Genomic DNA, 21,128 nt, shown 5'->3' with positions numbered 1-21,128 from the left:
CCTCCAAAATCCCTAAATTTTTTGAAGGCACGGAAGTTATATCAACTGGCCACTTTCAAGATGACCCATGTGCTGTTAAGGTGTGGTTTGTATGACCATTGCCCTGGCCCAATTTTCCACGGAAATCTGTCCATGCTTGTGGCTCATGGTCCTGGCTCAGGCTTCCGTTTAGTGTCAGTGACCCTGCCCAGCCTGCCTGCCGGGGCCTGGCCTTACCCAGACATCCATCCTGAGTCCTATAAAATTGTGCTTGCAGTGTTCTCATCTGAATGGTGACGGAGCCACTGCAGACGTATGTGTGCCTGCTTTCTCCACCAATTTCTAAGAGCCACTGTGCTAGGGACAGAAAAGTGAAACTCACAGGACATCTGAGAAGTCACACTATTGATTGCTCTGATGGCTCCGAAACCCTCAGAGCCAGATTAAAGATGGGTGTGACTCTGTGCGCAAACTTACAGAATGTCCGTGTCACGGCAATTACTTGAAGGGAGATGAGGATGAGCAGCCTCCCCAGCTCAGCCATGCACTGACAGACCCCGGGGGTCTATCAGACCCCTCTCCCAGGGCCCCCTCCTTCTTCAGAAGGAATGGACTTCAGGAAGGGCAGGGAGTTCCAGGAACAGACGTCCTACGTGTATAGCCCCTTGGAGTCACCCCTGGATGATGGCCCATATGTGATCAGCCCAGAAGCCCTAGGAGAGAATGCTAGCAGCACCGGGCCCGCTTCTCGGTGGAGAAAAAGAGACCAACAAGGCAGAGTGAATCAATGTCATGTTCACATGGAAGACAACAGACAACATCGACATAGTCTAAAACAATACTTCCAGGGCAGGTGTGGCTCCCTCACGGGCCTGTTCTAAACCAGCCTCTAGGAGTCGATTCAAACAAGACTACAGAAACCCCCAACAAAACGTGCTACGACCACATAGCATCTGAAAGGCAAAACAAGACGCTGGATGTTGACTTTAACATATAAAAATACTATAACAAAATGAAATACAAATATATATTAGAATCTGTAAGTATTCTGTATAAAGAGATACTTTTGCGGTTAGGCTGCCAGCAGGCAAAGAGGAGACAAAGTCCAGCCTTTTCCACTTCCTGACACCTTCGCCGGGAGCCCCGGCCCTGTTGCCAGTGGTGTTGCAAGGCCACAGCTCCCTCGGGACGCACCCTGCTGTATCTCTTCATGTCTAAAATGCAGAGCGAACTAGGGGTCTTCACAAAGGGGGGCAAGATGTGGAGAGAGGACTTCTCAGAGGGGCGATTTCGCAGTAGCCGCCTTCCGGACTTTCAAGCGGAGTATGAACAGGCAACGTGAGTGCTGACTCAAGTCCTTAGCAACTCGCTGGTTGATGGCCAAGTTGGAGAAAAAGTTGGTCCTGGGGCACACAGCTCTCAGCTCATCTCATGGTGGATTCCAATCCTCAGACTGCACCGAGGTCAGCGCTGCTGTGCTAGGAGCCTGGACCATGTGGTGGGGCTGGTCAGGGGAGCCTTAAGCTCACATGGTGCTCCCTGGGAACAAACACACCAGCCGCTCACCTCCCAGCCCCGTGGCGCCAGGTGAGGGGTAAGCATCACCTGTCTACAGGTACCCTTTCCACCTCCTGCAGAATGAAGAGGCCTCCTGCCAGTCAGTGCCCTTCAAGCCTGGGAATTGACTTCTCCAGGGTGGTGGGGAATGGTGGTGGCCAGGGAAGCTATCTTTCTCAGGGTTGGCGAGTCCCAGAGCAGCTTTCTTCCAGGGAAGAGGCAAGATGGCTGCTCTTGAGCTTTTCTGCCCTATCCAGCCCGGTGCAGATGCTCTGCAGGGTCCCAACGTGGCCTGGAAACTCAGAGTAAGAGAGGGATGCCATGTGGTCCTGGGAGAAGCCCCATGAGGCCCAGGCTGCCGTCTACTTGCAGGTGGGGCCAGACATTGTGGCCTTGCTCAGAGCTCCAAGCAAGTAGATCCCAGCCCCCTGGTGAGGGGCAGATCCTGCCATGAGGACACCTCCCACGTTAGGCAGGGCAGGGCCCTCTTCCCATCACAGGGACCCCAGGACTCATAGTTGCTAGGTTGAGTCCCTGTGGCATGGGACATGCCAGGCACCCTCTACCCCAGCTCTAGCCTTCTAATCAGCAGTCCCCAGCCCTGGGTTAGGCACATATATACTTACTGATGTGATCAATGAAAATAGGTCTTCTAACTCCTCTGGCCTCCCTAGACCACAGTCGGGGAGTCTGCACTATTCCTTTAGTCATCCTGCCCCTACCTCCGGCCATTTTACAGCTGAGGAACCCGAGGCCCAGGCAGGGAAAAGTTTGCCCCGACTGATAGAGCCAGTGGGGACTTCCCAATGCCTGGAGCACTGTCCCTTCCACTGCTCCCTACTGGCCTGCAGTGTGAAGGACTCTGAACCAGCTGCTCCCTGGTCAAGCACCCTGGGCCAGACCCTCACACCCAGTCCCTCTGCCAATAGGTCACCGACAGCTTGTGGCTGACTGGTGGCTGGGGAAGCCCAGGACCAATACCCCTTCTGTGGCCAGTGTCTGGAGGCGGATGATGTTTGTTTACCTAGAGCAAAGAACCCCCTGCCCTCTTTGGTGGGGTCTGCCACCCTAAGCAGCCCCTGTGGCTGTTTCCTCCACATAAGTCCTCCTTGAAGCTACAGTAGTCATCCTAGAACTTTAGGATTCAGAGGCCTGGTCCTAAGAACCACCTCCACCCACAGCCTCGTTCCCAAGCAGTGGCTGCAGTCAATCCAGCGGGGAAGGGTCCGACCCTCCCTGGCCAGCAGGAGGCGGCATCCCCGCTCCCCAGCCTAGCCTACCACCAGCAGATTCTGTAGCAGCAGAATGAACCAGGCTGGCTGCCCGGGGAGACTGAGAATACTTCGTGGTTGCCTGCAGAGGGGTAAGAGGCTTCCGGGGCCACGGACCCAGCTCCAAGCCAGCCTGGGCCACAGGCCAGAGGGAAGGGTTGGTTTGGAAAGCTGTCATTTTTCTTCTCCAGACTCAGGTAGCAGATAAGGAGGGGTGTCATCGTTCTGCACTTCTTGGCCTGACCTCACGCACACATTCATTCAACAAATATTTATTAAGCGCCTATTTGTGCAAGGCACTTCCGGAGAGGGCAGCCCGCAGCTCAGGCCTCGCCCACCCCCGCTGCCCCCAGCTATGGCGCAATTTGCTTTTAAAAGGCTGCTCTGGCACCACCCCATCCAGGAGGGCCCAGCTGCCCAGGAGCCGTCCTGTGATGACCTGCACCCCAGCCCAGCTGCTGGCGACTGTCTCTGCTGCTGCAGCGGCTGGGCCCCCTTGCCCACCCTCACCCGCCTGTCCACGCCCAGCGCTATGCGCAGAGGGCACAGCCACACTTGGTGGGCTTTTCCACCTCCTCGGCAAAAGAGGTCCCATCGCTGCACTCAAAGGTGAACTTCCTCCGCTTCAGCCGAAGGCCCTGGCAGCAGCCCTGGCCTGGGCACGAGCCCCGGCACTCCACCCATGACAGGGGGCGCGTGGTCTGGCAGATGGCATAGCCCCTCTGGACCTGGTGAAAGTCCCGGACAGGGTCCCCCCGGCACTCGGACTCTGGATGGGACAGACACCAAAAGAAAGCCTCAGGGCACACCCATGGGTGAGCTGCTGCCTCCAGGGAGGCAGAAGGAAGAGGAGGAGTAGGGCAGCATCTGTGGGGTGGATCCTTTGGCTCTCAGACCCCATCTCTGTCCCCAGCATACTTCCGCCTCCCGCTGACATGCACAAGCTTCTTCCCAGGGCCTACAGTCTGGTCCTAGCGCCAGGGCCCTCCAGGACAGATTGAACTGCCGGAGGGAGGCGAGGTCCCCATTGCTAGAGGCGTGCAAGAGAGACTGGAGGCCCTGGAGGCAGTAACATTATGAAAAGGATTCGTGCTGGGGAGGGGATGGCCTAGGGGATCCTTAAGGTGCCTGAGTTCTGGGTTTCTCCAGCTTCTCCCTGCCCAGCCTTAACAGTCCGGATTCCAGCAGAAGCCATCTTGGTCAAGCAGGCCAGGGATGGCCTGGGAAGGAGTCCCCACCCCTTAGACTTCCTGCTGCCACTCCCAGGTCATGAGGTGATGGGGCCAAGGTACAGAGGTTGGGCCAGGAGCTGTTACCCTGGGTGGTCTCTTCTGCAAGGAGAGACCCCAGCCAGAAGAGGCGCATACCCTGAATAAGGGAGCTGCAGGGCAAACTGGGCCAGGAGAGACCGGGAGCAGTGCCCAGAGGGTGGAGGGACCCTGAAAGCCCCATAGCAGCCCATGGTACGGGGCTGGGGGAGGACAGAAGGGCTGCCGAGGTTGGGAGGAAGAAAGAGTCAAATTGCTAAAGCAATTTGTGGGGGACCCTGGGGAGTGCACATCAGGAGGGGGGCCCCTGACCTTGCTCACACAGCTCGCCCGAAAAGCCGGGGTCACACACACAGTGTGCCCCCTTGGTGGCTGAGGCCTGGCAGTGGCCATGCAGGCACTGCAGGCCTCTACAGGGCTCTGCCAGGGCCCCGGCCTGGTTGCACAGGGCCCCCGAGTACCCATCCTGGCACTGGCAGCTGTAGGAAAGAGCGTCGAGGGGCACACATTGCCCATGGACACACCTGCAGGGGACAGAGAAAAGCGCTGTGAGGACAAACCCAGCCAAGCCCCACCCGACGCAGCCCACCCAGCCCTGACTTCACAGGTCTTTATTCTGTTCCCAAGATTGAAACAAAGGGAGTTGCATGCGACTCCAGTGCCCCAGGCTCACTTGTGGCCATGGCAGGGGCCATCAGCAGGCTGGTCACAGTGCAGGCCCACCCAGCCGGCCTCGCAGTGGCACATGGGCCCCGGGGTGGCGTTGGGCTGGCAGATGCCATGCAGGCAGTAGAGCTTGAGGCAGGGTTCGCAGCCTGGCACCACGCCCGGCTTCATCTGAGTCTTGGTGAAGTCCTGCAGCTCGTTGTTGATGTATAGGTTTCGGATGCAGCCATGGAAGCCAGTGCCATTGAGGATCTGCCACAGGCGGAAGGCAGCTGAGTTGACGTCCACGGGCATCCCTGGGGTAGGGGAGAGAGTATAGCTGGGCTGAGTCAGGCTCGGGCTATGCCGGGCACCCACCTCTGAGGTCTAGGCAGCTCCATGGCCTTCCCTCTTGCCTGCGGCCTCTGTCCTTCATCTCTGCAACCCTGATCCAAGGTCCTCTGCCACCTTGGAGGGCCCAGGCTCCTTTCCCAGAAGAAAGGGAAAAGCTGCTTCCTCTGTGATTGGAGCTGGGGTGTCAGGCCTGGTGGTGGCCAGCTGCTACGTGTGGCTCTGAGGTGCCTGTTCCTAAAGTCTGGCTGCCCTCGCCAAGGCACCTTCTCTACCTGGGACACCAGCTTTTACCTCCCGGAGACTCCAGCCGTAGCAAAGGGGTGGGGCTGAGACATCATGTGTGGCACTGGGTCACTGCTTTTGTGGCTGTCCCTTCTCAGCAGCCCTCTGAAGTAGGGCTTGCTAAGCCCCATTTGACAGATGCTCATGACTGGCCTGAAGCTGCACAAGGAGTAAGCTGCGGAGCTGGGCTGAGACCCAGGGCCATCCCTCACCTCTGCCCCAGCCTCAGCACGCCCCCAACAGGGTGTGGAGACAGCCCCGCTGCATCCAACAGCCTGCTTGTCAAGACCGAGAAATGCTTGCAGGTGGTCGATGGGGTCATCTAGCCTGCAAAGCCTCTAAGGCCAGCCGAGGCAGTCCCTGGTTGATGCAGGGACTCCATACCTGAGTCTTCTTGCAGTGGCTCTGGGCCTCTGAGGGCCCCAAGACTGGGAATGGACCCTAAGCCACTGAAAAGCCCCTTCTAGCCCAAAACCAAGAGGAAAGGTGCCCAATTTGTCACAGACAGCCTGGACAGTCCCAGGACCTCCCCTAAGCCAGGCCTTGCACCCAACCCAAGCGTCTATCCTTCTTGGTCAGTCTGGGCCAGGCAGAGAGCAGCTGGGCCTCCAGGCAGCGAGGCCAGTCCACCTGCAGCTTGGCCACCACCAGGACCATCTTCCCACTTGGCATTTCCCACAGTGCAGTCCCTAGGCACCAGCTCTCCTGGCTGGCCTCAGGCCAGAGAGCAAAAGAGACCCCGCCAGGGCCAGGTCCTCACCTCCCACATAGAGTGGCGCCTCGCTGTTGAGCGTGTAATGTTTGCCAAAGTTGTCCATGGTCATGGGGCTCCCACCGTCAATGGAGAGATTCACCATCTGGTCAAAGGCGACCAGCTCAACAGTGTGGAACTGCCCGTCGTTGATCGTCTCAGCACTGGAAGAAGAGGGGGTTCCCCATCCCAGGGAGTGGGTGTCAGTCTGGACCATCCCTGCCTGGGCACTTCCCCAGAAACACCAGCAGGTTCTCCCCAGGAGACCAAATCTCTAAGGAAAAGGACTGTGGGGGCTCAATGGCCTATAACCCGATCCCTCTTATTCCCCTTCTTGGACTCCCTGGGGAAGGCTGAGAGGTTTGAGGCAGGGGTCTCAAACTTATGAGTCTCCCCCTCCCCATTAAGGAGCCTCCTCTAAGGCGGTAGTGGGTTGGGGAAGGACGGGGCCACTGCACAGGCCTCAGAGACCTCAGACCCAAACTGGGGCTAAACCAGATGGTTCAAGTGTCCTTCAAACTCAGCCCAGGTTTCTAGAGGTCTCGATAACCACCTGCTTTTGGCCCAGGAGACCTCGCCTTGGCAGTCCCGTACCCCTGAGGGCAGCTGGGGGGCATGAGGAAGCCCTACCTGTAGATGGCAGAGCTGGGGTAGCTGCCTGGGTCGTAGCTGACACGCACATGGCCCTGGTACAGCTCAACTGCAATGTGGTCGTTGTCCCCGTTGTACAGAAGGATCCCATTGTCCTCTGCCGTGGAGACCTGATGGGCAGTGGCACTTTCTCTCCCACCCCACCCCATGCAGCAGCAGCACAGGCTAGCAGGTGGGGCAGAGAGGGCACCCAAGATTGGAAGAGAGATGCTCTGTGCAGAGCTCTCTTCCCCCACCTGGCCAGCCTCCCCAAGGCCATTCCTCCAGGGGGCGCCAACAGGGGCTGCAGCCTCTGGTTCAAGCCCCATCCACTGCCAGCCTGGCCAGGTCTGGGCAGGGAAGGGTGACGGGCCACTGAGGCCTGGAAACTCTGTGCCAGGAAAAGCAGCCAGGAGACCTCAGGACAATCTTCCCAGAGAGGAAAATTAGACTGGGACCCCTGTCTGGAGGGTGTGGGTAGCCCTGTTCTGTGGGCCTTGGGGAGCTAGCTGCTGAGTGGGGGAACTACAGAGAGGACAAGTTCAGGAAGGCTCTCTGACAGCCAGAGTCATCCAAGCCTAGTGGAAGGAGCCACTCAGAAGGTAGTGTCTGTCGCTGGAACCGTGCAAGCAAAAGTGAGATCTTTGCCTCAGGAGGGAGATCCCTCTAAGATGCTGTAGGAGCCATGATCATTTTTCCCTCTCTTGTCCTCCTCCCTCCATTTCTTCTGGTAAAGACCCTGAGCCCCCTGGTCTGTGGAGCTGGGCACATGACCCAGGCTGTCTAGTCATACTGTCCCATCTCCTTGGACTCAGCGGCTGGTTCAGAGATGGGCATGTGACTAACGCCAGGCCAATCAGAGATCTTCCTTGAGCTGACCAAATTAGAGCTGGCAAGGAAGAGCCTTTGTAAATCACTGTCCGGTAAAAGATGAGGATAAACCAAGGACGTGCCCGAGGCAATGGCTGGTTAGGGTTTTGGTGAATTTTATTTTTGGCGGTTAGGCTAGCTGTTGTCTTGCCATGCAGACTATGTAAGTGGATAGGATGTTGGAGATGTGACGTAGGGGAAGAGAGCAGAATGCACATGTTTGAGAGGCTGAAGAGTTCTGAGAAAAAAGGAAAAGAGGACAAAAGAGAGGGAAGAAAGATGTGGCATTTGTGACAGGGAATGGAATTCGAGGGAAAGAGAAAGATGACTAAAGGAGAGTTTAACGTTCTTTATCATGTGCTGTGCAATATAAGCCACTCTCCTCTCCATCCCCCAAAAATATTTAGCAAAATATTGATATATTTCATCAATGCTGTTGAAGTGGGACTTGCTTTATTTTCCCCTCAATAGGAAGATGTTCTGAGATGGAACTGAAGGCATGAAAAGGACAATTTAAGGGACCCTAGGGACATACGGTTAAAGGTATAAGCCCAAAGTTAATTCTGGCCACGTTCCAGCCACACATAGAAAGCCCGTCTGCAGCACTGGAGGCAGACACTGAGGAGCAGCCTCCTCAAGAATGGGACAAGAAATGGTGGGAGGGGATGATGGCAAGTCTGGTTTTCTGGATTCAGTTACCCATGAGACCACATCCACCCCTGCCCTGGTTTTGTGACACTATAACCTTTCTAATTGTGCTTAAATCAGTTCAAGCCGAGATTTTGATACCCATATGCAAAAAGTTTTGATTACACAGAGTCCTTCCAGTTCCCCAGGCACCATGCAGGGATGCATCTTGATGCTCTGGCCTAAGCCAGGGTCCCCTGCTCCCTGACTCCCCTCTGTGACCAAGCCCCCTGGCACGCACCTGCAATGTGATGTTGGCCCGTGGCCAGTTTTGCAGGTCAGTGAACTGCAGGTAAGTGTCCCGATCCACAAAGTTGACACTGAGCAACTTCTCACACTCAGGGCCACCGAAGCCTGGGAGGCACTGGCACACGGGCCTGTTGCCCTGGTCCACACAGTTGGCCCCATTCTGGCACTCAGTCCCCTCACAGGGGCTCTTGGGGGTAGGCAGATGGGGAGGGATCTCACAGAGCTGTCCACTGAGAGGAAAGGACACAAGTCAGAGAGGGCCGAGGAGGAAGGGGGTATCTTCCTCTCCCATAGCCCTGGAGAGAAATACACTAAACATCTTGAGAAAATGGATTCTTAAAGTGACAGAAGATGCTCCTAATAAACACTTTTCATGAGAGAGCTAAGAGCCAGAAGGATATCAGGATACAAGTATGGTCCCTGGTCCAGCAGCATCAACATTACCTGGACACTTGATAGAAATGGGAAACCCACTGAATCTGCTTTTTAACAAGATCCAAGGTGATTACTGACAACGTCAATAACTCTGCAAGCCAGATTTTACTATATACATTTTACAGAAAAGAAAACTGAGATTTAAGACATAAGCATAAAGAGGGAAGAGTCAAGTTACTAAAATAAGAAATAAAAGAAGGGACATTACTACCAACCTAATAGAAATACAATGAATTATAAAGGAATACTATGAACAATGATATACCAACAAACTAGATAACATAGATGAAACGCACAAATTCCTAGAAATATGCAAACTACCAAAACTGAACCAAGAAAAAAATAGAAAATATGAATAGACCTATAACTAGTAAAGAAATTGAATTAGTAATCAGAAAATTCCCAGGCCCAGATAGTTTAACTGGTGAATTCTACCAACCATTTAAAAACAATAAATACCAATTCTTCACAAACTTGTCCAAAAAATAAAAAATGAAGGAACATTTTCTAACTCATTCTATGAGACCAGCATTACCCTGATACCAAAAACAAAGACATCACAACAAAAGATATCACAAAAAACTACAGACCAATATCTATTATAAATATTGTCACCAAAATCCTCAACAAATTACTAGCAAATCAAGTACAGCATAAAAAGGATTGTATACAATGACCAAGTGAGATTTATGCCAGAAATGCAAGGCTGGTTTGACTTCTGAAATTCAATTAATGGAATATATGACATTGATAGATGAAAAAGCAAAAAAAAAAAAAAAAGTTCATCTCAATAGATGCAGAAAATGCATTTGACAAACTTCAACATTCCTTCATGACAAAAACACTCCACAGACTAGGAATAGAAGTAAACTGCATCAACCTGATAAAGGGCATCTACAAAAAACACACAACTGACATCAAACTTAATAATGACTGAATTTTTTTCTCCTAAGATTAGGAACAACACAAGGATATTTGCTATCACAATTTCTATTCAATATTTTACTGGAGGTTCTAGCCGTGGCACTTAGGAAAAAGGGAAAGGAAAAGAAAGGAATGAAGGAAAAAGGGAGGGAGAGGGAGGGAGGGAGGAAGGGAGGGAGAGAGGGAAGGCAGGAAGGCAGGAAGGAAGGCAGGCAGGCAGGAAGGAAGGAAGGCAAGCAAGGGAAGGAGGGAAGGAAGGAGAAATAAAATGCATCCAGATGACATGATCTTGTATAAGAAAATCCTACAGAGTCCATTAAAATGCTATTAGAATTAATGAAATAATTCAGCAAGATTGTAGAATACCAGATTAATGCACAAAAATCAAACAAAAAATGAAATTAAGAAAACAATTCCTTTATAATACATCAAACAATAAAATACTTAAGAATAAATTTTTTAAGTGCAAAACATATACTTTGAAAACTATAAAATGTTGAAAGAAATTAAAGAAGATCTAAATAAATGGAAAGGCATTCATGTTCATGGATCAGTATGCTTAATATTGTTAAAATGGCAATACTGGGCCAGGCATGGTGGCTCACACCTGTAATCCCAGCACTTTGGGAGGCCGAGATGGGTGGATCACCTGAGGTCAGGAGTCCAAGGCCAGCCTGGCTAACATGGTGAAAACCAGTTTCTACTAAAAATACAAAAAATAAGCCAGGCGTGGTGGCACACGCCTATAATCCCAGTTCCTCAGGAGGCTGAGGCAGGAGAATTGCTTGAACCTGGGAGGCAGAGGTTGCAGTGAGCCAAGATTGTGCCATTGCACTCCAGCTTGGGAAACAAGAGCAAAACTCTGTCTCAAAAAAAAAAAAAAAAAAAAAAAAAAGGCAACACTAGCTAAATTGATCTACAGATTCAATAGAATCTTTACCAAAATCCCAGTTGACTTCTTTGCAGAAATCAACATGCTGATCCTAAAATTCATACAGAAATTCAAGGGACTCAGAATAGCCAAAACAATCTTTAAAAAGAAAAACAAACTGGGAGGACTCACACTTCCTAATTTCAAAATATATTACAAAAACTACAGTAATCAAGAAAGTGTGGTACTGGCATCAGGACAGTCATACAGATTAATGGAATAGAACTTGGAGTCCAGAAATATCCTCACACTTAAAGTTAGTTGATTTTGACAAGAGTGCCATGACCATTCAACTGGAAAGAATTATCTTTTCAACAAATAGTGCTAGTACAACTGTATATCTGCATGCAAAAGAATGAAGTGGGGCCCTCTACCTCACACCAAATAGAAAAATTAACTCAAAATGGATCAATGACCTAAATATAAGAGCTAAAACTATAAAACTCTTAGAAGACAACATAGGTATAAATCTTCATAACCTTGGATTAGGCAACAGTTTCTTAGGATACCCACAACACAAGCAACAAAATAAAAAATAAACTAGATGTACCCAAATTACACACTTTTGTGCATTATCAAGAAAAGACAACCAACAAAATGGGAGAAAATACTTGTCAACATATATCTGATAAGGAGCTTGTCTAGAATATATAAAAAGCCTTTACAACTCAATAACAAAAAGACAAATACCTCAATTTCAAAATGAGCAAAGAACTTGAATAGAATTTTTTTTCCAAAAAAGATATTTTTAAGTGGCTAATAAGCACACGAAAAGATGCTCAACATCATTGGCCACTGAGGAAATGCAAATCAAAACCACAATGAGCTACCACTTCACACCTTCATATACTGGTGGTGGGAATGGTGCAACCATTAGGATAAAACAGTTTGGTAGTTCCTCAAACAGTTAAACATACAGTTAACATATGACTCAGAAAATCCACTCCTAGGTATATATCCCAGATAATTAAAAATGTATGTCTACATAAAAACCTGTACACAAATGTTGATAAGATCAGTCTTCATTATAGCCAAAAAGTGGCAACAACCTAAAAGCCTATCAACTGATGAATGGGTAAACAAAATGTGGTTATGTCCATACAACAGAACACTGTTTAGCCATAAGAAGGAATGAAGTGCTGACACATGCTACCACACGGATGAACCTCAAAACATGATGCTCAGTGAAAGCAGCCAGTCACAAAGGACAACAGATTGTACGACGATTCGACTTACAGGAAATCCCCAGAACAGGCAGATATATAGACACAAATATTAGGAGATTAGTAGTTGCCTGGAGCTGGGATAGAAGAGGGGCTGGTGTGACAGATAAGGGGTATGAGGTTTTTTTGGGGAAAATGAAAATGTTCAAAATCGATGGTGGTGATGGATGTACAACTCTGGGAATAAACTAAAAGTCATGGAATTTTACATGGAACTGAGTAAACTGTATGCTACGTGAATTATATCTCAGTAAAGCTATTTTTTAACAAATGAGTGAGCGGAGCATGGGATATGGGTGGCTGGAGAGAGGGTGGGCCCTCCAACCTCCCAGGGGAGCCCAGTGGGCTGGTAGATAACCTTTGTGGCAGGACATGTCTTCAGAGGCTCAGCTAGGCAGATAAGTGACAGCACACTGCCCTGTCATCTGCACCCACCTCTCACCCCCTGCACCAAACAGGTTAGGAGTCCTCTGCCTAGGCCCTGGGCAGTTACATGACTTTCCCAAGGCTGCACAGCTGGTGACTGGCAGAGCCATGGTTAAAACCCCAGCATCCAACTCCCAGGCTCTGACCCATACCCCTTTCCTTCGCATGGCTGGAGGCTCCTGCCACCCCAGGGGCTGACAGCCACAAGGAGTCACTCCTAGTGTGTCCAGGGGCCACTCACCTGTAACCCTCAGCACAGAGGCAGGAGTAACTGTTGACTTCATCCATACACTGGGCCCCATTCTGGCAGCGGTGGTCCCTGCAGTCATCCTGGTTCTCGCTGCAGTTGTCACCTGCGTAACCTGGCACGCACTCACACCTGGTGTGGGGGGGGCATGGGTAGTTGGGGGGTCAGCTACACGGAGCCTGGGAGGCCAGGGATGCACCAGGGCTCCCCACACACAGTCTGTACATGTGAGGGAGAACCTCAAGTTCCACTGAGGCTGTGGGGATCTCCAGGAGGTCACACAGAGCTCTGGATCTAAAAGGGCCCCAGCCCATCCTGGGAGCCTTTCCTAGTAGGAGAAGAGAGCTCACGTGAACGTAAGGTAGAGGCCTGGGGCTGAAAGAGTAGACCCCAGTGGCAGGGGGAGATGGAGTCTTGTCACGGAGGACCCACCCTCACCAGCAACAGCACTTCCAAGGCCAAGTGTCAGCCCCTTCCCGACCTCTCCAGCGGCTCAGCTGCACCCTCCCTGTTCTCCCAGGACCCGCTACCACGTGGCTGAGCTCCACAGACTCCCCCACTCCTCCTTCCCCAGCCTCCCAGTCCTCAGCAGGGCTAGTGCCCCCTGCTCAGTGGGTGCCTTGACCTCAGGTCAGCCCCCAGCTTCCCAGCTCCCACCATGCCTCACTGCTGGCCCAAAACACTCCCTTTGGGCTACTGTCTACCTATCAAATAAATGAAGGACACTCCAGTAGTCCTTTCTAGCAATGGCCTTGCTCTCTGTCCTACAGGCCTCCTGATCCCCCGACACCAAACTCACCTCACCAAGCACTTCCCTGCCTTCACACCCGTGGATTCCAGAATACTGTCTCCTTTCTCCCAGCATGGTCCAGCCAGCTCACCTCCTCCAGGAAGCCTCCAGAGAGCACTCCAGCCCTCACTGAGCAGTCCCCTTGTCTGATCTCCTTCTAAACTCCTAACTCTGAAGCTCAATCACGCAACCTGGCAGATGGGTGCTCTTGCCTGGGTTTTTTACTCATTTCCTTGTCCAGTGTTTTTCGGGCTATAAGAAATACTTTCAAGCCCAGTATGTACACACACACACACACACACACACACACTCGAAACCAGATTCATACAACAATACCGATTATCCTTATTATATAAGATGGCATGTTGCTCTCTGATACTTTGTTTCATCTTTTAATGTTAGTCTTGACATTAATATTAAACAGGGGCTGGGGCTCCCTTTATATCCAATTGATCACAATCTACTAATGAGTCTGGAGTTACAGTCTGAAAAATGTTATAGTAGCTAAGCCACCACTTACTCTTTCATTCATTTAATGACTATATATTGGATACGTGTCTTGGGTTGCTGGTAATGCCAGGCACAGCTGAGCATGTCAGTTCTATTTTTCTACCAGGACAGGCAGTTAAGAGAACACGCACTCAACACTCCACTGTGTGCCACAGCCCCGGGTCCGGAGCTAAGCACAGTGCTTACCCTTGGTGATTGAGGGACTGTGCTAGCAGCTCCAGGCTGGACAATGTGCAGTCCTGCCTTATCCCACCCTCCAAGGAGGGCGCATGCTGCCCAATCTACCACTGCTGATTGGTCTGCCTGCCAAGCCCCACCCCTGGGAGCCCCCGCAGGAGTACAGTGTCCGTCCACCATTTGGATGGAGGCTCTTGTGGGCCCATCGACCGTGGAACCAGGCCTCAACAATCCTGGACTCTTGCTTCCTGTCATGGGCCTCAGGCTGCTCCAGTTAGACAGGGGGCTCCTGGGGGACTCCATCCGAGTCCCTGGGCTTGGGTCCCTCAGCCACAAGCCCCAGGAAACTCTGCCCTGACCACCCCTTGCTGGCCTGACTGGTGGAATGGGGAGGTCCCAGAAATGAGACTATGTTTGCAAAACTGCAGTGGGAAGCATTATTTTAAAAATGTGTGACCTTTATAAAGCAGTCTTCAAGTAACAAACACTTTCACATATGCCAATAACAACCATGATGAAAATACAGACCGACAACTTTTACCCAAACCTCCTGGGACAGACAGGTTTTGGAATTCAACACTTTTTAGATTTTGGTAAGGTCAGACAATGCATATTACACAACCTACTGGTAGGAGCTGAGGCAACCTCATAATCAGACTTATTCACATTTCTGCCACAAAATCTACACGTGTTCACATTACATGGGATGAATAACAACAAAAAGCAATCTCATACCAGTGCAGGGCAGCTTTTGTTACCAAATACGTCCAGATCAGATAAGATTTGGCCATGAGATGGGATGCTTTCCTGAACTTTGTGGATTTTGTAATTGGGGATAAGAAATGGTGGATCTGGAATAATAGCCTGGAGCACTTCACAGATGCCAGACCTGGAGCTAAGCGTTTTCCATGCATTTTCTCATCTTACCTTTGCAGCCACCCCAGGAGGAAGCTACTGTTGCGCCCAGTTTACAGATGAGAAAACAAGCTCAGGGCAGGCAACTGACACATTCAGGGTCAGGCTGCAAACCCAGGTCTCTGTGGCCACAAAGCTGGGCACATCACCCCTCTACCTCAACCCCGCATGGATTCTCAGGAACCCTGTAGAGCTGAGACCAGACTCACTGGACAAATGAGGAAATGAGGGTGGGGTGCGGAGCCCAGACTGGAATCCAGTCTGACTCAGGGGCCCGAGCTCCTCCCCGGCCCTGGAAAGGGGCAACACTGACCTGGGCCCGTCCGGGGTGCCCACACACTGGGCCTCGTGTTGACACGGGTTCAGATCCGGAGAGCACAAGTCCACCAGCTGTTCACAGGCCCTTCCTGGGGAAAGAACGAGCAAGGGGCAGGAAAGAAGCTGCTCTCCTGTGCTCTGCTGGGTGGCCAGACCCACAGGAATCCTCCTGCAGACACTGAGGCAGGGACCCCCTTCCACTCCTGGGCCTGGGGGCTCAGGGCTGTCTCTGTCCCCCACCTCCCCCAGACACTGCTGCCCTGGCGCGCTTACCCTCATACTGCGGGGGGCACTGGCAGGTGTAGTTGCCTACGCCGTCCACACAGACACCCCCATTGGCACAGGCGTGATCCACACAGTCATCCGTGTTCACCCCACAGGTTGGTCCTTCAAAGCCGGTGGGACAGGAGCACCTGTGCGGGGAATGGGAGGATGGAGAGACAGCCCTCCTGGAACACTGGTGGAAGCCTGTGGCTACTGGTCAATATCACCATTCCACAGAGTTAGGGTCCCTACTCCGGGTCAGGCCCTTGCCAGGTGCTGGGCAGGGTTAGAGGTGACCAAGACTGACCCTGCCCTCATGGGATTCACTCACAGTCTAGTGGGGAGGCTAGAGGAGATGGGTGGTGAGAGGAGAGGTAGTGAGGACCAGGATGGTGTAAGCACTGAAGCCAGGGAGGTGGCACAGAGGGGCAGGAGACACCTGGCTCCTCCTTGGCACAGAGTGATAAGGGCAGGCTTCCTGGAGGAGGTGATGAATTAGCCAAGGACCCTGACAAGGGAGAGCAGGAAGGGGAGGAAGGTGACTGGGGCAGAGGTGTGCGTAAAAGCCTGGAGTGGCCAAGCGCGGTGGCTCACGCCTGTAATCCCGGCACTTTGGGAGGCCAAGGCAGGTGGACCACCTGAGGTCAGAAGTTGGAGACCAGCCTGGCCAACATGGTGAAACTCTGTCTCTACTAAATTACAAAAATTAGCTGGACATGGTGGCATGTGCCTGTAATTCCAGCTACTCAGGAGGCTGAGGCAGGGGAATTGCTTGAACCTGTGAGGGGGAGGTTACAGTGAGCCAAGATCACGCCACTGCACTCCAGCCTGGGAGACAGAGCAAGACTCTGTCTCAAAAAAAAAAAAAAAAAAAAAAAAAGCCTGGAGTGGAAGGGAACCCCACAGCCAGTCTTCTCCAGGGGCCCTGCCCATCCACACAGTCCAATACTTCAGGAGCACAGACTTCAGGCATGGTGAGCAAAGGGCTGCCGTGAGCAGGAGCCTGGTCATGAGGGGCCCTGGGGATCAGTGACCTTCAAACCAGGATACACCTTCCCCTGGGGCAGCCAAGGTTTCCAAGGGGTGTGTGAATCAGAGAGAGGTCCAAGAAATTAATTTCCAGATCTTCAAATATCTGCACGAGCTCCTCCCTAAACTCTAAAATGGTGGCATCTGTCCCAGCCCCAGCCCTTACAGACTGGGGGGTGATGGGACAAGCCCTACAGGTAGAAAGGTGGGCATGCTTCCAGGCACCAAATAAAGGGGCAGCTAGGAATCCTGATGTTTAGAAAGTGAATGGATACATGCAATCTAAGTCAAGAGGTTTCCAGGTCTGTGCACTGGAAGTAATCGAAGGAAGGCCTCATGGAACTGTCAGCTGATAGAACATTAAAAATAATCTTGATGACAGGTCACTGTGGAGATTTGGCATATAAACTGGGAGGGCTTTCAAAGAATTAAGTGACATGGCTATAATAAAACTCCTAATCTCACCAGTTTATTTATATGAACAAACTTTCCCAGCATGTATATCTATAAAAACAAAACGAAACAGGGGAAGATCAACCACTGTGTCCTCTCTCATTCGGCAACATGCACCCATATGCCAGCTGAGAGAAGAAAAGAACGAAAAAGCACCCGATCCATCTCATTAAGAGAGAGACACTCTAATAAAATTTTCCTTCTATGTGTAATAATCTTCAACCCAATTCCATAATACAGTTATGTCATTTCAAATTATTGTAGGGATAACTCACTGCAAAAGAAACTTTAAATCAGAAGCTTATAGTGATGAGAAATAAGAAAAAAACTTTAAGTTTTACCTTACGTGTACCCATGTTGGGGACAGAGTACTCAAGAAAAGACTCTAGCATAAAAATATATTCGGTTAGAAAAAAAAGACAGGAGGGTAAAGAGTAAAATAAAATACTAGTTAGAGGAGAAAAAAGAACAAGGTAAAATGTTCAACTGTTAAAGAAGAACTTGTTTGTGTCATTTTAAAATGGTGTCCAATTGGCCAGGTGTGGTGGCGCATGCCTGTAATTCCAGCACTTTGGGAGGCCAAGGTGGTTGGATCTCTTGAGGTCGAGACCAGCCTGGCCAACATGGTGAAAACCCATCTCTACTAAAAATACAAAAATTAGCCGGGTGTGGTGGTGCATGCCTGTAGTCCCAGCTACTTGGGAGGCTGAGGCAGGAGAATTACTTGGACCCAGGAGGCGGAGGTTGCAGTGAGTCGAGATCTTGCCACTGCACTCCAGCCTGGGTGACAGAGCAAGACTGTCTCAAAAAAAAAAAAAAAAAAAGTGTCAAAATGATATGCTGTTTAGATTGCATTAGAGAATGATAAAAGAGTGATTTAATGTCATATTTTTAAAACTTAATTTTTTTTTTATTTTAGAGACAGTTTCACTGTGTTGCCCAGACTGGAGTGCAGTGGTGTGATCATACCTCACTGCAGCCTCGACCTCCTGAGCTCAAGCGATCCTCCCTCCTCAGCCTCTTGAGAAGCTGGGACTACAGGCACTCGCCATTACACCTGGCTAATTCTTAATTGTCTGTAGAGATGGGATTTGCCATGGGGATTTTGCCATGTTCCCCGGGCTGGTCTCCAACTACTGGTCTTAAGGCCCTTCCACCTCAGCCTCCCAAATAAAGCGATAGTTTTATTTTTAAATGTTAATAATATTTACAATATCTGGAAAATTACCTCCTTTGCAATGAAAAACTTACAATGAAAATTTTAGCTGTCAATCTAAGGATGTGTGAGGGAGTGTTTAGTTTTTAGAATGTGTTTGGGGAGTCTGTGAGTAAAAAGACACTATTGTAGGAAATGGTCTGCGGTTAAATTTTTTTCCCTGAAGGCTGGAGGGGACCAGCAGCAGGGTTTTAAGCTGGGGTGACAGGGTCAGCTTCGCATTTCAGAAAGTGGCCTGTGGTAGGAGCTGGGCAGGATAGTGGGAGTGGACACAGGTCAGGGGATAACAGGCGCCCCAGAGAGCCTCGGGGTTGAGGGGTAACTCGTGGAGGCACCCCCTTTCCACCTGGAGAGCCCACTCCCCCAGCCCCCAGTCTGTAAGGTGGTGAGATGAGAGATGCCCCATCTCCCCATCTCAGGGTGAAGGGGGTGTCCTTTCAGCCCCCAGCTGAGGCGTCTCAGGAATGAGGAGGGCGCACCCAGGGAGCTGCTCAGAGGAAGCTAGGCGCAGAGTGTAAGGACGCCGTTTCCAAGGCAACCGGGGGAAGAGAGGCCATTTAGTGATTCATTTTTACATCTGGTAATTTGGGTATGCAGAGGCAGGCTCAGCCATTTCTGCCCCCAGATTCAACATCATTTTCTGAAGAGCCAATGTATTGTGCCAGCAATTTACTTTCAGCAACTAAATACTATGTATTCCTCAGAAAAGCTCTGGGAGGGTGGGGCTCGTTGGGCGGTCCTGGGGGAAGCAGCCAGTGGGAGGGGCTTGTGTTGTGATGTCAGCTCTGGAAGGACTTAAGAGATGGGGTCATTAGGGCTGGCCCCTTCACTGAACAGCAGAAAATGGGCTGCTCAGGGCAGGGCCAGAGGGCTATCCCCTCCCACAGTGCCCAGTGTGACTCATGAGATGGGGGAACCCCAGAGAAAGCAAACAGCCCTTGGCTCCCACCTCTGGACAGGCCTCACCCACCCAGTGGCAGCCCCAGCTGTGTCTCAGGGGCTCAGGGTGGCAGCTTGAGGGGGCTGGCCAGGTCCCTGCCTGCAGGCAGCACGGTCAGGAGCAGGCTGTTCGAGGGAGATTGGAGGCTTTGGGATGAATTGAAATTTTCTTTTCTTTCTTTTTTTTTTTTTGGAGACAGAGTTTCAGCTCATTGCAACCTTCGCCTTCCAGTTTCAAGCGACTGTCCTGACTCAGCCTCCCGAGTAGCTGGGATTACAGGTGCCCACCACCATACCCAGCTAATTTTTGCATTTTTAGGACAAGTGGGGTTTCACTATGTTGGCCAGGCTGGTCTCAAACTCCCGACCTCGTGATCCACCCACCTCAGGCTTCCAAAGTGTTGGGATTACAGACGTGAGCCACCGCGCCCAGCCTGAATGGAAATTTATAGGAATTTCAAACACCCCTGCTGTGGCCCTTGGCACTGCACTGTGTATGCTTTGGCCATGGATTCCCAGTGCCTTCAAAAAGGCCCCCATGGCACCTGGCAGGAGCAGGAAGAAGGCCTGGAGCAGGAGGCAGCAGAGCCCACTCCAAGCCCTGGTCAACCCTGGAGCTGGGGAGCTGTATGGCTCAGGCATCCACTGGTCTCTCTGTGCTCCCACCGCATCTGGGCAAGGAAGGGGTTGGCCCAGTGAGCTTGGAGAGCCCTCTGGCTATGATTTGGAGTACATGCCTGCCCCCCACCGTGCGCCTCCACCTCCCCCCAGGGCACAGAAGGTCTGGGCCATCCCTGAGGGAAAGGAGGGCCCTGAAGCACAGGTGCTGGACCCATCAGCACTCACCAGGCTCCTGCCCCTCCAGGTAACTCACATGAACGGGGCATCCTTGCCCTCCTGTGCATGGCAGGTGCCCCCGTTTTCACAGGGGCCACTGGAACAGCTGTCCAGGGACACCTCACAGTCTCGGCCCTGGGGGGAAAGTCAGTGATGGGGACCCCAGGGAGACCCGGTAGTATGAGCCCACAGCCAGCCAGACCCTCAGCAGCTCAGCCTCTCCCTGTCCCAGGAGTTACTTGTTTTCATTCATTCATTCGTCCACTCCATTAATTAATTCTTTCATTCATTCATATGTTAAGTCACTGATTACTGGTTCACTCAAGCATCTGCTCTGAGTCAGGCGGTGCTCCGGGCCCTGGGGACAGCCCTGCAGTGCACAGGAGGAGCCCTCCTCCTCCCCGGCATCTGCCTCCACTCACCTTATAGCCGCTGGGGCAGGCACACCTGTACACCTCAAGGGGGTCGTTGTGGCAGATGCCCTGGTTCTGGCACGGACTAGACAAGCAGGGATCACACTTGGCCTGGACAGCCAGAGTTGGGGGACCTGTAGCAAGGGGAGGATGTTAGTGCAGGGGGAGGGGTGGGCAGCACAGGGTTGGGCACAGAGCGGGCGCTGTGCACCGTGGCCATTAGGGCCGCACGATCCATGTAAGAAGGGCACAGTCGCTACCACCGAAGTCAGCCAGCCCTTCCTCTTTCCCCTCATGCCCTTCTGAGGCAATGACCCTAGCCTGACACCTGCTGACTAGGAGGACAGAAGGTGGCCACCTTGGCAGAGAGGAGACGGTGACTCTGTGAGCACCGTGCCCAAGCTCGGCTCTGCAGGTTGGCCACACCAGGGAGCAGGAGTTGTTCCCCTCCACACCTGAGCCAGGGAGGATCATTTTCCCCCACCTCCCTGCTACAGCAGGCCCTCCAGCATCTCCAGGATGCACTGGTTGTAGAGGT

General features: G+C 51.7%; 1 protein-coding gene across 3 annotated transcripts in view; it reads right to left on the bottom strand.

Moving 5' to 3' along the window:
• Positions 1-754: 754 nt before the first annotated feature.
• Positions 755-21,128, bottom strand: part of LOC105478454 (slit guidance ligand 1) — a 189,053-nt gene continuing 168,679 nt past the window's right edge. For all 3 annotated transcript variants that reach the window (XM_011735772.3, XM_011735768.3, XM_011735773.3), the window contains 11 exons: positions 20,600-20,724; positions 20,215-20,312; positions 15,713-15,852; positions 15,435-15,528; positions 12,724-12,861; positions 8,536-8,773; positions 6,738-6,868; positions 6,117-6,271; positions 4,749-5,037; positions 4,388-4,599; positions 755-3,576 (listed from right to left, as the gene is read on the bottom strand). In XM_011735772.3, the coding sequence (XP_011734074.2) occupies positions 3,338-3,576; positions 4,388-4,599; positions 4,749-5,037; positions 6,117-6,271; positions 6,738-6,868; positions 8,536-8,773; positions 12,724-12,861; positions 15,435-15,528; positions 15,713-15,852; positions 20,215-20,312; positions 20,600-20,724 (1,859 nt within the window). In that variant the 3' untranslated portion in view covers positions 755-3,337. The remainder of the gene's footprint in view (positions 3,577-4,387; positions 4,600-4,748; positions 5,038-6,116; positions 6,272-6,737; positions 6,869-8,535; positions 8,774-12,723; positions 12,862-15,434; positions 15,529-15,712; positions 15,853-20,214; positions 20,313-20,599; positions 20,725-21,128) is intronic.

Source organism: Macaca nemestrina, chromosome 9 (assembly GCF_043159975.1).
Source record: "Macaca nemestrina isolate mMacNem1 chromosome 9, mMacNem.hap1, whole genome shotgun sequence".
Classification (NCBI taxonomy): Eukaryota; Metazoa; Chordata; class Mammalia; order Primates; family Cercopithecidae; genus Macaca; species Macaca nemestrina.
Note: the sequence above shows the minus strand (reverse complement) of the source record. Positions and strands in the feature narration are given on the sequence as shown.